Genomic DNA, 18,393 nt, shown 5'->3' with positions numbered 1-18,393 from the left:
TTATCTTGAACATTCCATTATTTCGTAGTCTACAATATCTACACCATTACAATATGAATTGAAAGTATAATTTTTAAAATTGTTAAGGTTTTTATAAATGAAAAATTGAAAACATTTTTGTGTATATTAGTCATAGTTCTTTAAGAAAATGTCCATTGTATTGGAAGTTTTAATATATAAAGAACAAATAAAGAGTACCATAGTTTACACTGGGATGAAAGCCCACCTGAAAACCTTCTATTCAACATGGTTTTGGGATGAGGGTATAAGATATGACGTCAAAATCCCTTTTTATGATTCAATATCTTTTATAGTATATATGATTTCCGTGTCTATTCATCTTGTCTCAAACAATTTGTTGACATTGATGACGGTCCCCGATCATTTCGTGTTTTTTTCTGAATTCAAACTACGATTCAAGGAATCAATATGAGCTGTGAAATATTATACTGGTAGATATTAAATTCTGTTCTTCAAAGGACGCTAAATGTGAAATATTCCAAGTCCAAATCTTATGTATGATTTTTCCACTGGCCTAATTGGGTTTCTTCTGTTAACATTATGTGTCCATAAAGTAATACTTTGAGGTCATTCATAAAACCCCATTTTAAGTTTAGTTAAATTGAAACAGATGCTATGTCTGGTGAACGAACACGATATGTCAAAGGTAAGTGTTAAGATGTAGGTAAATGCCATATAGACCAACTTTAACTAGCAAACAAGTCAAAAGACAACTCTATCTTTGTAGCGAAAAGTTTAGCCCTCAAAATGATTCTTTTACGCCGCATCTCCCAGATAGTTGGGGCTTAGATGGAGCTGGGGTACAACAAATAAAGCAAGCACTAACGATCCGATCTGCAAAAACGAAACCATAAACAACATCATGTTCCTTTACGATGATTAGCTAAATGATCATTATCAGCGTACCGTTGCTAAAAGGACATGAGACAACATTGACGAAACATTGGCAACAACTAATGGACTTTTCACATGAGGAATCATATCAATCAAAATTGAGTCAGTATTGCATAATAAAAAGTGGTACTAGGTGTCTAAAAGAGTAAGAATACGCTGTTTGGCGCCACACTCGTCATTCAAAAGTTCAAGGGAGGTAACTGATGAAAACAATTTCATCCAGAGAAATGATCAAAAAAATTATAATATACAAGAGTACAAGCATGGTTTCTAATGACAAATGATCTGAATATAGTGACATCCCGTTACTTTGGACCACAGCCACTGTGATCTGACTGGGAATGTCTATCTCAAAGATACTGATATTCCACTTTCCTATTGCAAACCAAGAGTTAAGCTTGTTGGTTATCTCTTTTGACGTAGATAGGCGTCTCAATATTTTCTTTAACTGTCGATACACGGGTACACAAAATACTCTTTTACAATCAAAAATTTCTTCGTCAGATCCGTTCTGTGGTTCACATGGGGCAGATAAGCGGAGAAAGGTCCTTTGTGTTGCCATAATTAAAAACATCTGTATGATTATTTTGGCAACATGTTTCCTCTAGAGACCCATTTGCTACTAGTCAATAAATAAAGGTCAATAAAACGTGCTGTGTGGTTATGTGGTTGTATTGTAAATAATGGAAGTGGACATGTTTAAATATAGAAGACAAGGCCCTGTATAACTGGATTTATAAGGATAATGTCTGTTAAAAAAAGTAAAAATCAAAATGTTCTAATTTTATTACACGATTTGAATTATTTTCTGTTAGGTGTGCCAAGATAATGCTTGATTAACAATGCAGTATGTGCGTAGCCTATGGATACATAGTCAGTGAGGAAAACAGGTTGGTTTCTTTACGAAATCAATTCATGATAATTGATAAAAGTATCGTTCAGAAGTTAAATGTTGATTCTTTTGATGGCGATGCGAATAAAATTCGACTTTCTTACCAATATTTTATTCTTCATCAAAGGCTTAGTGTGACATTTCGTGGAATTTAGACGCTGTATTTGATCTATTTTTTTTTGGAAATCGGGAGCCTTTGTCTATCTAGCGCTTTTTTCAGTAATAAATATATTTCTGAAGAAACAACTGACAACAATATCTGAGTCGTCATCTACTAATGTGAATTTAAGGTATCAGAATGTCTTGTTATGAGTCATTTATAAAAACATAAAACCGTACCTTTGACTGCATTTGACTGCAACATTATGATTCCCGGAGAGTTTGTACAAATAGGATGATCCTTTCTACAAATGTAATTGGCATGTAGTCAACCAAAACAAAAATAACGATCTAATACTTCTTAAGTACTATGGGTGGATCCTGCGTAAATGATGACCGTTGTAATTATTGTCACGAAACAGTCATATCATTAGCCTACTGACAAAATTATGGAAAACACTTTCACTTTATAGGCGAATTGCAATCGGCTGAAAACGGGTGTGTACCCCCAAATTCAACTAAATGTTTGTCAGTTTACCTTTACCTTATCCTTAGTAGCATACTGACAACTTCACTATTTAAATTACACTGTCAATACATGCTTAAATTCTTGATCAAAGTAAATATAGGACTCAGTTGTTATAGGTGTGAACATTTCGTGCCTATTCGAACCTTGAAACACATGATTTTTTCTATATTTAAATAGATAAGCATTTACCATCTTATATTTCAGCGTATCACAAAAAAGATTTTTTTCACAATCAAAGATTATTATCATATTCCATGCGAAACATATCTAATTCGCTCTACTATCGTTTTGCACCATTCGAATATTCGATTCGGGACGTCTAACCAAGTTTTTGAACAAATATTTTAGTGGACAATCGATGAGATCCACTTAAAATGAAGGCAACTATCATTTAACCTCAATTTATAGGACAGACATTGTTGGATGACCAAGTTACTGTGATTCGCGTACGTATGGTGCAATAGTTCGGAACAAGTTAAACACTGTGCAAATTTAGAACATTATAATATGTCAGAAATGCATCGTCAAGAATGCTTTGTAAACCAATTCAATTCATGTTACACCTGTTTCAAGTGTATAATTATACTTATCGTTTAAAGTGTTGTTCTGTGACTTAAAATGGAAGATGTTAAGACTAAGTGAATATGGGGTAAATAATAATTAACATACCTAGTAAAACACTATCTTCTTTAGTCTCTTTTAAACTATACCACTTTTCTCACAATTTTTAGATTCTTTCTACATCCCAATCCCCCAGTTTAAATTAAGAATAGCTACAGACCTATTCAATCACCATTTTTAATCAGACCGATAATATTCCTATTATGATTCAAGTCTTTCGCTTTCTTTTCTCAAAATATTTACACGTTCGTTATTGCTACATCTTCAACTCCAATGTCATGTTTTGACCACCATTCAGCAGTCGATGTTTTTTAAAGTTTGAACTGGGAGTAGAACAAATTTATTTTAGAAAGAATCAACACGAATTGTATTTGCTTAAAGTCGAACTGAAAACATACTGTCAAGTTGTAAAAAACTTTACTTCAACTTGAAACTGTATATTCATGCTTTTGTGGTGAATTACGTCACACAATGCTGCCTCTAGTCTTACAGTATGTTGTATGAATATCATGACAAATGATAAGAATAGCAGATATATACTAGTTAAGTTGAAATACTGTGTATTGATCCACTTCACAAAAAAGAGGGACAACTCCAATCCAGCATTTATAATTCAGGTCATAATAATATATTAAATTGCTTCGTCTTCTTGTGGAAACAGTCGTGCGTTGAATTGTCTGGTTTCATAAAAAAGCTTTTGGCATGCATTTTTTCCTGCCTTATTTACCCTGTTGAAATCAAACGTTATGATTCCCCAATGAGAGGTTACTTATTTTACCATGAATATATCTTGAAATGCGAACATTTATATTTTAAGGTATAAAATATCTGTGTCGGTCAGGTGGATATTAAAATTAATGATTTTTGTCCGACTGCTTTAAAAGATTTGAGTCTCTGGATTTTCTGAATACTTTGAAACACATTGAGTCAATTAATCATCCTTACGGTTAACATTGAAAATATCATACAAAGCCTTGAATCTCCTGAATGATGAACATTGACAGTTATTATCATTAATAAGTTTCGTAGGGCCATTTCCCTTTAACTTTAATTGACCTATAGTTATTTCCCTTCCCATAATGTTTCACTTTAATACTGTAATTGACCTACTTTAATCATTATAAGTACGTTCTGTTCTCTTTCCATTATGTTTTTACGTTAACTTTTTCTCCATGTTCAGCTCATTATTTACTGGAGCTGATTCCTTCAAATAAAGGCTACAATATAGGCAGTGAAAGGCCTCTTCAGGCTCACTTATGCCTTGCATGCAGAGGCGTAGTGAATGAGGAAACTTATGGCTTGATCCAGAAAGAAAAAAGATCCATAATTTACAGGGGATGGATTCCGCCATTTTGTCTATGGTAGGTAGGTAGGTAGATGACAAGTTAACGTTCGCTTCCAGCAGATGCTGATATCGCAACTAAGTAGTTGATATTGTCTATCAAAAATCCCGCCTTTTATCGCACTAAATATATTTTCCGAAAAGAACAATTAAGGTTATTACCTCCCTTGTTCCACATACAGACAACAAAACGCGTGTACGAGAGCAACTTGGGTACAAAATACTCATGCCATCATCAATACACTTCTGGTATGATATTTACAAGTGAATCTATCCAATGTTTTAAGAAGTTGGTTAGATATCAACATGGTCAAAAAATTCGATCTTGTGTTTCATGGATCCAGAAAAATATACAGTCAAGTAACCTTATTTCGTGGAAACCTATTATTCGTGGATTTCCGGAAATGATTAATAATTTACATTTGTTACCTTGCGCGACCTCCGCATTAGTTTGTTTTGATAAACATGGGTTTTCTCTACAATATCAGCTAGTAGAATAAATTCAGTAGTTTCAATCAAGGTAAAATGTATTAATGACAATTTTGACAAATACAAAATGGCGGATTTCACTTATTACCAAACGTCACCATTTTTTATCGGCCGAATTTCCTTATAATCCCAAGCGGTAATCGGAATTCCAAGTGTCGTCTGCTAGAATGTAGTCCAACGAATGAAGTCACGTGATCAACTAGCGGATTCCGTATCAGCAGAAAATTTCTATGGAACACAAAGTGGACCATATTCTTATGTTGTTTCAGTGACTTTTAGCAATAAATCACGCTACGTATCTTATTTTGTCAGTCACTATATTTTTTTAAAATCGTGGTTCTTTGAAGGAATTGTCACTAGTTATAATGAATTGATATTAAAGATAAATACTAAGAGAAGTTAATTATACCACCCGGTATCCATACAACGTGTTATTCTAGACTTATTTATAGATCAAACATTGTACACGAAAATAGGTGATGCATTCTGCCGCCGTTGCCGAGTTGGTTGCTCATGAAATATGGGTCAAAGGGAAGGATTCATAAAGAAAATCGAAATAAACCAATTTTAATTATTTTGTAGAATATCTGAGGAAACATCTAAGACATTTTTTTTTCGTTTTTTTGACTTTGACGGAATTCGGTGTTGAATCCTTATATCCACGAAAATAGGTTACACCACTGTAATTGTTTCGTCCGAATGCATCCTCTACATATGTCCTCATTTTCCGTTCAACTGAGGATGCATCTTCGCGGTGTCAAGCTATTACGAAGCCGAAGATCGTTATAGGTTGGCATTGTGAAGATACTGAAGATCACGTAGATGATTGGAAAGTATTTCTACATGCTTCAAAGGTGAGGTTCGGTGCCTCGAATATCACGTGTTCTTTTAATCTTCTCACGCACAAACAGAGTTTAATTCATGTCTAAAAGAGATAAGATTGATAAAGTTTTCATAATAAAAGAAAATATAAGATAGATTAAGTAACATATGCTTCTTGGAGTTGGGAAGTTGCAAATAATCGCATATTCGAGGTAAAATTGATTGTATTTTAATCCTATAGCTTGTAGAACACAATTTACATGTTTTGTCTTTAGTTGGTTACTACATATTCCATGCTTTACATCAGATAGTGCACCCAAACTGGTCAAAAGCATGTTTTTGTCGCATTTTTTTTTACAAATATACCTTATGTAGCTGTAGGAATATTGAAAGCGGCTTTGAATTCCATGAAATGACAGGAACCATTGTCGAATGAGAAATCTGAATACTGGACATAGAGCATTGTGTCCCCGATACACATAGGTTTTATATATCAAAGGAAGCCTTTTCTTACAAGAAACTGTTTTCATGGAAGCATCTGAAGGGTTTTCTGTTGGTTATTTTGCCATGGAATCAATATCTGCACAACTGGGACTTACACTGAGCTAGATGTTTCGATTGTTCTTATATATCAACTCATAAGATTTTTTTTTTATTTATGACATCTATATACTATCTACATCCAAGGTCGAGATTATTTCATTTAAACTTTAATTTGTTCACGTGCTGAGTTCGTGATTCGGTCAACTATTTCGTCATAATGATTAACGATACTCTGAAGAAGAAGCTGTGTGGAAACTGGAAATCATCTTCACGTGAGCGAAGCTCTTGAAACTATAGGGTTACCTTAAAAGCTACGTCTTTTCCCTTTTTCAGATGTTAAAGCAAATTTCGATTGTTATTCTGCTACTTTCACTCTCAGCGAACGGTAACCCAACTGGAAAACCTGAAATCACCCGACCAAGTTTCTTAGCTGAGTTTATGGATATGTTGATGTATCCTGATAGACCAATGCCTCGTATTATGACCATGTGTTCGAATCCTTCTTGTCTTCGAACTATTGCAGAATACGAGAAGTTTTTAAAAGAACATCATTTTGGTGTACAGCGTTTTCCAGTGTAGTATGCTGTCATAAGTGGACCTGAGTGAAATCTTGTGAAAACTTTTACCAGAAGAGATTTGATTAAAAGGCAATTAAAACAGGATTATTTACACTAATATGCATTCACGGCAGACGACAAAGTATTGGCACCACCACCATCGATGGTGAAGCAATAGTTTTAAATGAGCCATTATCTGCCATGAACACCATGTCCTTTTTACAATGCCAAGATAATATAATCTTGCAGAGAAGAAATATATCCTGATTTTAAAACTGTAATAGAGGTGGGGGAGGGGGTTATTCCCTGACCAAGATAGCTACGAAAATACATGAAAAACGTCTTTTAAAATTACGAACTTCAAAGCTTCTGTAGTCATGGTTCTGTCAACACCCTCCACTCCCAGATTATCCGTCCCAAATTACCATCTGGCGAATTTTTTGCACCGTGCAAATGGTTCAAGTTGTATCAGTATTTACTAGATACGAAATACACGTTTATCTGGCTCTAACAAGTACTTGTTAATTTATTGCATTCATCCCAATCGAAGGGTCCAAGTCCAAACTCATAAATTACAGTAGCAATTACCACACCTACTTTTTAATATTGTAATAGTAAAGTATTGGTCATATCCCAAGATTGTTGAACATAAATAATGCTTTATCGTATGAATTGAATTCAGAATATATTACCTCAGTTGAGAATTCAAGAGACATAAAAGACAGGTAAGTTCGATGGTTTTGTTGCTACTACAACACGTTTCTTTCAATGACTCTTGAATCATCAATACAATATGTTTTCTCTTATACCTTCATCAAATCTATGAGGATCAGATGTCATTTCGTCTGTAGCATTAAAAAATATGTGGTTCACTCTTTTTAGGTAAAATGGATTCGAAATATTTTATATGGTGTTATTCGCTCTACTTGCTGATATACTTGACGAGCTTGTGTCCTAAACTATCTGGAAAACATGTGTACAGGAGGCCTGAAGATAATTATGGTAATGAGGAACCAAGATACGTTGGTCAAGAAGCAATTAAAACATTAGTGGTTCACGAACTGTTTGAACGATCAATTATGGATTCAGAATCAAAAGAAGAAACTACAAAGAAGCCTTTGATGGCAAGGATAGGGACATTTTGTGAAACACAGGAATGTGTTGAAAAGATGTCGGAATATGAAAAGTTTTTAAAAGACCATGATTATGGAGTTATATCTGGTAGATTAGGTTGAATCAACTATGATTTGAACTGTGATTCCGAGCTATAGATTTGTTTACGCTTCAAAATATTCTTTTGTCATTTTGCAGCATTTAAAATCGAAGCCTAAAAGATTTACTGCAATCTATTTTGTAACTTATTGATACATTAATATATTTTGAAATAGGTAATGTATGTATTTGTAATTTGACTAAAAGACTGCCGAGCAACATTAAATGGTAAATTTATAAATAATAATCAAAAGTGATGATATATTTGGATTTGTTTTTTAAATTGAGAAATACACCTGAAAAGCACTTTTTCTTGCTATAAAACTAAATAAATGGCCGTGTATTCAAATATATTCAAAATTACAATTATATCAAGTCAAAAACTAAAAGAAGGGTATACAAAACACCAATCCTTGGTTTTGTTAAAATTTTCTTTTGAAGCATTATCAACATATGATTGTCAATGGCGAGAACAATTTACAATATAATGCTATCACTTTACTTCGTCTTATACCTTTACTGCAATAGCTACGTTCCTTTATCACAGAATGCAGACTGATTTACTCTATTTGCTAAAGTAAAATCGAATCAAATGGCTGCATTTACAAAATTCCGTGTTACAAGAAAGATGAATATTGTAGTCTAGGTATAAGCTTGACATTGTGAACGTGTGGTAAGTGTCGTATTTTTAACATTTCAGTACAGTTCGATGAACAACTTTTATCCTTAAAAAAGTTTATCATGCTTCCTAACGTGTGTTTCCTAATCTTAAAATAAAGGAGGCTAGTCAATAATCTGGCATAAAACTACACAAACCACTTTCTAAATGTCACAATGCGAACTGCGGAGAAACTACAAACCATGACCACGGTTCCTAGCTGTTTCTTGTCAACCTTAGTAATTTACGGATCCATCTCCATATGCTTCAATGTTAAGAGACAATTTAAAGCGATACGTGTGACAATAAAATTAGACCAAACCCAGCATTTTGTTCACAAGGTTTTAGACTATATACTTTTTTATTGACAACTAGGGAATATTGATGGACGGTTTTAAAAAGTCAGATAACAAGAACCAGAAACTCAACAGCAGAAACAGCATAATCACAACACTCTGTATCCAATAGAATATTCACATTTAATTTGATTGAGAAAATCACACATATTGATATTTCTAACAATTATAATTCCTTTCATCCGAATGTCAGTTTACAAGTGTCACATAATTAACCCCATCTACCACTTCCTGGTTTGGATTCCTCATGTCTAGACTCCTTCCAAGATGCAAACTTTGCCATTAAGTCCATACAAGCTTTTGTCTCGCACACTGAAGTAATATCTTCTTCGATCTCCTCTGGAATTTGTTCAAGTGGCAATTCCGATAAATTATCTGGTAGCTCTGAGAGATCTGGTAGTTCTATTGGAACTGTCTCCTCCGTTTCTTCTATTGGAAGATATGGCATCTCTGGATATTCCTCATAACCCTTAAGAGTATCAGTAAGTTCGTCCAGTATAGGATCCTCAACACGAAAATACTGCGGACTAACCAGTGTGTGAGTTTCTGAATGACCTTCAGGTTCAGTTGTGATCATTACGTGGTCAAGTGATCCAATCCGTGCACCAGCAACGCATGTTGAAATGCTGGTCAATAACAAGAGATATCCGGCGAAACAAAACATGTTTACTGTCTTGACAATAATAAAATTACACGTGAAATGTTGAATAGTTCGAATCTTATCATTCGCTTCAATCAAAATATAATTTGTGATAACCTACATAAACCAGTAGATTAGGACAAAGACGGATCAAACAGGAGGAGAGACATTGTTCATCAAATATTGCGAAGTAGACTAGATAGGAAGATAAAACCGAAAGTGCAAATGATAAGGTCCTTATGTCCCACTTAAAGCGAAATGATGCTGATAAAAAGGTTGTCCTTGGGTGTTTCCTTCTTCTCTATATTATCTATATGGTTTGATGAAACCGGTGGTAAATCGAAATATTTCAAAGAATGAGAATCACGCAATAACAGATAAAACCCACAACATAGCAAAGCTTATAATAAAAACTATACTTACAGTGTTGCCTTATGTAGACATATCAGAACCTCCCGCTGTTATCAATAAAAAGGTGGGACTTACCAATTTTTAAGTTAATTACCTCAGGAAATTATTTCCCGGGGGTGTGGGAATTACGTTAATACTGTTTTTAGTCTTTTGTACATGGGTAAATCCAGTGTATATTATAAAATTCAGTGTTAATTGGAAAATTCAGATTGAATCTAGTATACATTTATAAGGGGTATTTCAGATTGTATCAAGTATAAATGATATTTCAGATTGTATCAAGTATAAATGATATTTCAGATTGTATCAAGTATAAAGGATATTTCGGATTGTATCAAGTATAAAGGATATTTCAGATTGTATCAAGTATAATAAAGGATATTTCAGATTGTATCAAGTATAAAGGATATTTCAGATTGTACCAAGTATAATAAGGGATATTTCAGATTGTATTTAGTATAAAGGATATTTCAGATTGTATTCAGTATAAAGGATATTTCAGATTGTAATAAGTATAGAGGATATTTCAGATTGCATGAAGTATGAAGGATATTTCATATTTTATCAAGTATAAAGGATATTTCAGATTGTATCAAGTATAATAAAGTATATTTCAGATTGTATCAAGTATAAAGGATATTTCAGATTGGATCAAGTACAAAGGATATTTCAGATTGGATCAAGTAAAATAAGGGATATTTCAGATTGTATCAAGTATAAAGGATATTTCAGATTGTATCAAGTAAAAAGGATATTTCAGATTGTATCAAGTATAAAGGATATTTCAGATTGTACCAAGTATAATAAGGGATATTTCAGATTTTATAAAGTATAAAGGATATTTCAGATTGTATTTCGTATAAAAGATATTTCAGATTGTAATAAGTATAGATGATATTTCAGATTGTTATAAGTATAAAGGATATTTCAGATTTTATCAAGTATAAAGGATATTTCAGATTGTATCAATTATAATAAAGTATATTTCAGATTGGATCAAGTACAAAGGATATTTCAGATTGGATCAAGTATAATAAGGGATATTTCAGATTTTATAAAGTATAAAGGATATTTCAGATTGTATTTAGTATAAAGGATATTTCAGATTGTACCAAGTATAATAAGGGATATTTCAGATTGTATTTAGTATAAAGGATATTTCAGATTGTATTTAGTATAAAGGATATTTCAGATTGTACCAAGTATAATAAAGGATATTTCAGATTGTACCAAGTATAATAAAGGATATTTCAGATTGTATTTAGTACAAAGGATATTTCAGATTGTAATAAGTATAGAGGATATTTCAGATTGTACCAAGTATAATAAAGGATATTTCAGATTGTAATAAGTATAGAGGATATTTCAGATTGCATGAAGTATAAAGGATATTTCAGATTTTATCAAATACAAAGGATATTTCAGATTTTATCAAGTATAAAGGATATTTCAGATTTTATCAGGTATAAAGGATATTTCAGATTGTATGAAGTATAAAGGATATTTCAGATTGTATGAAGTATAAGGGATATTTCAGATTGTATGAAGTATAAAGGATATTTCAAATTGTATGAAGTATAAAGGATATTTCAGATTTTTATCAGGTATAAAGGATACTTCAGATTGTATCAAGTATAAATGAGATATTTCAGATTGTATTAAGTATATTATATTAGTCCGTGGGTCTCACCTGGCACCACCCCCACCACAGACCGAAACTATATTTTTCTGAAACCTCAAAATATACTCTTTTAGAATATACATGTTAACATTGGATAAACTCGGACTCATTAAAAAGAAATGGTTGAAGGTAGGTACTTGAGTTTATCCATTTTTAGATTAGAGGTATCTGGAAAAGCTAGTTGGTTTTAGGGTTTTTTTTTTTAGATAAACAATATTTCATTGACATTAATATGAAGATATATAGCCCCTATTGTTTTTAATGTATAGTCCCGAATTAAAGTTCGAAAGGGAAAGTTCGAAAGTTCATTAATACACATTAGAACAACAGGCGAGGTGGCTTAATATAACTCTTAAGAAATATCTACCCCCAATTAAGATACAACCTTAAGATTAGAGACCAAACGTGATACATATTCCTAGATATAACTAAATAAATATTATTGGAAACACGTCGAAACGTTGCATAAAACTTTAACCAGTGATTGTTGTTCCATAAAGCTGTGTCTATATAAAATATTATTGTTGTGAATCAAAACTGTATCAATATATTATTTACTTTATCAATTGCATATTAACAACTCAAATATTAGGTCTCCTACAGTTTTATTTGACTGATATGTTCTGTGAAATATGGAATGTGAACTTTACTTATTATTATTACTAAGTATGAATTAATGGTAATTTAGACTACGTTAAACTAATCTGATAGGGCTAATTGAGATGTGTTCTTGATTGCAGAGCATAGTGAAGCAAAGTAAACAGAGAATTCCAAGAAAAAAAGCAATTTGGACAATGAAATTCGTGAATTTACTCGCCTCGAAAGAGTCTCCAGATTTTTTTTGTCCCCTATCTCAGATTTTTTCACGACTTCCCAGATTTCCATTCCTGACCTGTACACATGTATGAAATGGCAAAATAAAAATGTCATCCTGTTTAATTTCCAACTTTTAAAGAATCAAATTCATCAAATGTCATGATTATTGGACCTATGAAAAGGAAACCTTTGCTTTAAAACACATTAGAATAATAATATCACAATAACACCAGTTGTTTCAACAAAAACAATTTATTAAAATTCTCCAAATATTTGCTTGTAATTTTGATAGCAACTTACAATAATTAAAAGCTTATTATATATCACAAAGAGAGTCTACAAGATAATAATAATAATCATAATAATAATAATAATAACTTTAATAATAATTAATTAAAATTACACTTATTGAAGAATAATAATAAAACATGAAGAAAACTTTAAAAAAGATATGCCCGCATAATCTTAATCAAAGTTGAGAAAACATTAATGTTTACACCTTATTTTGACCATAATAACATGCACAAATTTTTAATTGAGCATTAGTTAATATTCTTAAAGTCATATAAAAAAAAAGAACGAGCTTAAGAAATGTGTCTAACTCCCTATTTGTTGAGGGACCACCTGAATTATAGCTATCTAGATTGCAAGCTGGAAATCTGATCTAAAAAGCTACAAGTTTAAATATATCTACAAAATACTGTCCCTGCCTTTAGTTCAACAATTCTGTACATTAGGCGATACACTTTATACAAGTAATGCAGTAGACTACAGGGTCTAATTATTTAGCATGCTACTATAACATTTAACATAAAAATAAAATGTGGTTTATAAACCAAGGTAATTATTGACTATATAGAATTAAATAAGTAAGAAAGTGATTATTTACTATTTGCTAGTGTATATTAATGTATTTAATGTCCTATTGAAATGATTTTGACTGACTGAAGTCATGATAAATAAATATTGAACTCTGAGATTCTAAACAAGAGATAAAGAACTAGTACCTAATTTAACAGTGAATCTACAGGAGTATTTATATAAGTGCCGTGTTGTGCCCACTATAATAATAATGAAATAATAATAGATTAATAATAGATTAATAATAATGGTGTGAAGTGTGAAGTTTACAGTGTGTGGTTTATATCGAATATCAAGGGTTGTTTAAAAATTTTGGGCGGCATCTTGAATTTTCAATATTGCAATGAACTCCTTAAAAATAGCTAAAGCACACAGGTTTCAGAAATGATACGTGACCATTTCTAAAGGACAAGTCAATATTAGGCAGTGTTGACACTCCAAAAAGATTTCACTAAAATGAAGAAATCTCAACCAAATAAAACCTTTAAGGAATATAACTCTGCAATAAAATGACAATTTATACTTAACATTAAAATAAATAAAATGTATCATGATATATGAATATATATATGAAAACTTTCATTTCTATACTAGAGCTGATGGTTTTCTTTACCATATTTGCCAAACTCGTCTGAGTGAAGCTCCAAAATATCCAGTTATTAGAATATGGCTTGTAAACAATTCCATCAAAACAAGTTTTACTTTAAAATTTTGCAAAATTTGCTCCATTCACATCCTAAAAATTCTGAATTTCCTTCAACTGCCCAAGATATTTTATATTATGATACTATATCAAAATCTGTTTAAATAAAGATAATGTTATAAGATTGGGTTGATACAAGATAAAACTAGTATGCTATATTTACTGGAAGAAAAATTATACTTATTTTAGCTGCCATGTAACAATAATTGTACATAGTTTATAAAAAATGGTAAGAAATCTAAGAATTCTATTTTTTCACTCTGAATTTTAAAAAAAAGACTCTCTTTGGAAGATTTTAGCACAGTTAAATTCTAAATTCTGCAAACTGTTATTAAAACAGCTAATATGGACAATTCCTATTAATAGCCTTTGGAAAATTCTAGTTAAAAAAACTTTTGTTAATGGTAATTATTTTTAAATCTGCAGATGCCTTATGAAAGACCTCAAAAAAAAATTGCTGTAGATAAAACATGACTATTATTATTAAAGAAATTATAATGAGAATGGCACAGTTAACTAATGTACTAGCTTGAAATAGTTTGGTATGATAGTAAGCACCGGTCATAATAAACTACTAACTACTATTAATACTATCTGTAGAGCAACAGACTGGAGATTACATCAAGCAGATCTTAAATAATGGAATAATGAGAATATTATATTTTTTGCAAATTGTCTGAGATATAAGTTAATATATTGAAATTGATTGAATCATAAATTATAAAAATTGTACAATATTTTGACTACAAGAAACTGAACTCAATGAGAAATCCTAAAATTATATTGTAAATCTCATTATCATATTATACAAGATGATGTATAAGAAGGGACTACCTAACAAGCCTAATTTGTGGTTCTTAGATCATTAATGAATACAAAAAATCCAATGGGAATATTCCTTTGGTGTGATATAATTATACATACATATATATAATGTTTATAATATATTCCTGTCATAGAAATGGATAAAATAATATAACATTCAATAAGCTATATAGGATCTAAAATGAATAAAAAAAATGTATTGGAGATAGTACAAATGGGAAATTTGAAATATCTAAAATGAACATTAAAAGGCTATTAGAACAATATAATTATGTATGAGGTTAAAAGGAAAAGAGACAACACTCTAAGTTTGTATTGCTATATAAATAATATTGACAAAATGAAATAAACAACAATAAGAAATGATGGGGGTAAATAATGGATGGAGATGAAAATATAAAGATATATAGGATAGAAAACCTAACCGCACACTACTTGTTAAGGAGAGGTGTAATACTTTCTGCTTCTTATCATACATTATATAGTTTATATTACAGTAGTTTAACACTGAATTGTACTGTCCTATACCAACACTATACTTTACTGTCTTAAACCATTCACATCATTTAGTTTTACCACGTCATGTTATACAGTAATCTAAAATAACTTCAATATAGTTATCCCAATTAACTTAATGCATTTATTCTAAATAACTTTTATGTAGTTATCCCACTTCGAAGAATAAGAATAACTTTATGCAGTTATCAAAATAAATCTTATGCAATTCTTAAGATAATTATTTGCTGTTATCCCAAATAACTATAATAATGAGGTTATCCAACATAACTTATCACACTATAGGCTTATATAACATTTTCCATAACATTGTCCTTTGAGATTCTCTTGAGTAACTCTTGATGGATCTGTGACATTTCAAAATTCAAATACCTCACTATCTGAGAAGTTTGTTTATTTTCACAGTTCTACATCTACCACACTCTCTCCTATAGTTTTCATCCATTCATTTTTTCACACCATTTTTCAGATTTTTATTATAAAAAAGTCTTGGCTTAGCAAAATCTTTTGATTAAATTGCAAAATGAGAAAGGAAAAAAGAATGTTGTATGTTTTTTTATTTTAACATCAAGATTATCTGAAATAAAAAATGTAAACATAACATCCTCTGTGTCATCTAAAACAAATACAGCAAGTTTCTTACTTTTATTTCCTATGGGCTTTTACACTTTTGGGCAGTATTATGTACAACTCAAACATTCAAGATATGACAGACAGATAAACATTGTAATCCAACTTGATTTAAAGCATGAACAAATTCCATTCTGAGTTGTGTTTTAATCAGGTTATCACTAGCACAAAAATTACTACATGAAGATATCAAACATTTTATGAATATCTATAGTATTATAAGAGTTGGTAAAATACATCGTAAAATACAAATACTCACAATTATTTCTTAAAAATTTTAAAAAGTTTGGATTTTTTACTGGAAGGAGGAGCCACTAACATTGGCACTTGGTTCTTATGGGTAATATATATCTGAAAAGGAGAAACGAGAGACTAGATTATACTTCACTTCACTTTGAGCAACAATCATTTACATTCTAAGGAATCTTCTAATAAGGGAAAAAATAATTGCAAAAGTTACTACTCAAAACCCAGTGACTTTATCAAATTGAGTAAAGATTCTTACCGTACAAGGTGGTTGCATCCACGGTTCTCCATCAATTTGCATTGGAAACCTTTTACGTGTCCTGTAAATACAAACAGATTCAATAATCATTACAATATTTATCTTTTATAATATCTTACTAGAATTATAAAATTCTCAAAACAAGGCAGTTTGATATTAACTGTCATCCTGTTACAAAAAAAAACATCATGCAATACAAGCAACAATTGTTTCTTTATTGATTTGCTTTAATAGACATTGATAAATGTAATATATTCATGAACTTACCTAATTACAACCTGAGAACATTGTGCTAAACGCCTGCCTGAAGCCCGAAGTCCAGCGTAAACTTGTCCAACATGCATACTACTATCAATACCTACAACTTCTATCAATTTATCTCCCACATCTACAAAATACAATAATAAATATATACAATGTATAAATAAAGTAACTTCTGAATAGGTTGTTACCACTTGAAACTTAGTAATTTCCTTTCCTCAGAGGGAACAAAGAATTTTCAATTGGAATAGCCGATAATATCATGAAGAAATATTTTGACAATAGTTTATAAAGTAAATATAAGTTTAAATCTCTACCTTGCACAGCTATTGCTAATTCTGCTGAAGACATACTACTAGTTGAAAATTCTTTCTCTTTTTCTTTCTTGGCTTTTTGAGCTTTTCGTCTTTTTTTCTGACTGGGGTTATCTCCCCATAAATTAGTTCCACCATAAATACTTGGTATATTTAATAAGGCTATACCTTCTAATCTTGGACCATTGGATAAATCTAATGATACACCATCACACTGTAATAAGAGTCATTAATAATGATAAAAATAAAAATGGGATATTCGTAAATACTTGCTATTTCACCTTGCTCAATATCAGCTAACACTTTTTAGAACTAAAACCTGATTCCAGTTCTTCTACAATTCAAGCAAAATATAAAGATTACTCTATCCCTCAATCTATAAATATCAAGTTACAGATAAACTAAGAAAAATTACCAATCCATACAATTACATATCAAATTAAAAGTAAGGCTGGGTAGAGGATTAAGAAATTTATTTCAAATAAAAAGATACTCACCATTATATCTATTTCTTCATGTAAATGTTTACAGGTGGCTGCTAATGTTTCTGATGTACCAAACTCAAAATACCACAACTTGTTCTTCATCCTGGAAATTACAATATATAAATGATATACTTATATACTGTAGTTAAATACATTTATTTTAATACATCAAACAAGATATTACTTTACCAACATACTTTTCTACTCTATTAATATATATTTTTCTAAAAAGATCTTACTTACCGACTGTTAAATTTTTCAGGGTGTTTTTCTCTCATGATGTGAAATCTGTGACAAATTGATGCATCCTGAAAAATAAAATTGATAGGAATTAATAATCATATTATATGATGAAATATAAACCTCTATATAATATCACCATTCCAATCGAGAAGTAATTATTAATTTTATAGTGAAATATAAACTAACCACTCCAATTGAGAAATAATTATTATATATGTAATATATACTTACCACTCCAATTGAGAAGTAATTATCATATATGAAATATATACTTACCACTCCAATTGAGAAGTAATTATTAATTATATTGTATGGTATAGGATCACCCTCTTGATCTTCTGCATCATCAGGTTTACTGAACTCGATCTTCCATCTATCAATCATCACAGCCTGACTATGTTCAATACGCTTTAATATTTTAATCAAATTCTCTCCTTCATAACCTATTGAGAAAAATTTAAAATATA

At 31.0% G+C, this 18,393-nt stretch overlaps 3 protein-coding genes across 3 annotated transcripts in view; 1 reads left to right on the top strand and 2 right to left on the bottom strand.

Annotated features, from left to right (window-relative positions):
• Window positions 1-7,696: 7,696 nt before the first annotated feature.
• On the top strand, window positions 7,697-8,044 carry LOTGIDRAFT_164412 (hypothetical protein; the record flags this gene model as incomplete). Its single annotated transcript, XM_009060935.1, has 1 exon — window positions 7,697-8,044. One exon carries the CDS (start codon window positions 7,697-7,699, stop codon window positions 8,042-8,044), a length of 348 nt encoding a protein of 115 aa, XP_009059183.1.
• Window positions 8,045-9,246: 1,202 nt separating this feature from the next.
• LOTGIDRAFT_164411 (hypothetical protein) lies at window positions 9,247-9,699 on the bottom strand (the record flags this gene model as incomplete). Its single annotated transcript, XM_009060934.1, has 1 exon — window positions 9,247-9,699. One exon carries the CDS (start codon window positions 9,697-9,699, stop codon window positions 9,247-9,249), a length of 453 nt encoding a protein of 150 aa, XP_009059182.1.
• Window positions 9,700-16,379: 6,680 nt separating this feature from the next.
• The window catches only part of LOTGIDRAFT_164410 (hypothetical protein), a gene marked incomplete at both ends in the record, with an annotated part of 25,064 nt that continues 23,050 nt past the window's right edge, over window positions 16,380-18,393 (bottom strand). Inside the window, 7 exons of the mRNA XM_009060933.1 lie at window positions 16,380-16,469; window positions 16,624-16,684; window positions 16,891-17,011; window positions 17,202-17,412; window positions 17,696-17,786; window positions 17,927-17,991; window positions 18,203-18,369. Coding sequence (XP_009059181.1) covers window positions 16,380-16,469; window positions 16,624-16,684; window positions 16,891-17,011; window positions 17,202-17,412; window positions 17,696-17,786; window positions 17,927-17,991; window positions 18,203-18,369 — 806 coding nt within the window. The remainder of the gene's footprint in view (window positions 16,470-16,623; window positions 16,685-16,890; window positions 17,012-17,201; window positions 17,413-17,695; window positions 17,787-17,926; window positions 17,992-18,202; window positions 18,370-18,393) is intronic.

This window comes from Lottia gigantea (genome assembly GCF_000327385.1).
Source record: "Lottia gigantea unplaced genomic scaffold LOTGIsca_45, whole genome shotgun sequence".
Taxonomy (NCBI): domain Eukaryota; kingdom Metazoa; phylum Mollusca; class Gastropoda; family Lottiidae; genus Lottia; species Lottia gigantea.
Note: the sequence above shows the minus strand (reverse complement) of the source record. Positions and strands in the feature narration are given on the sequence as shown.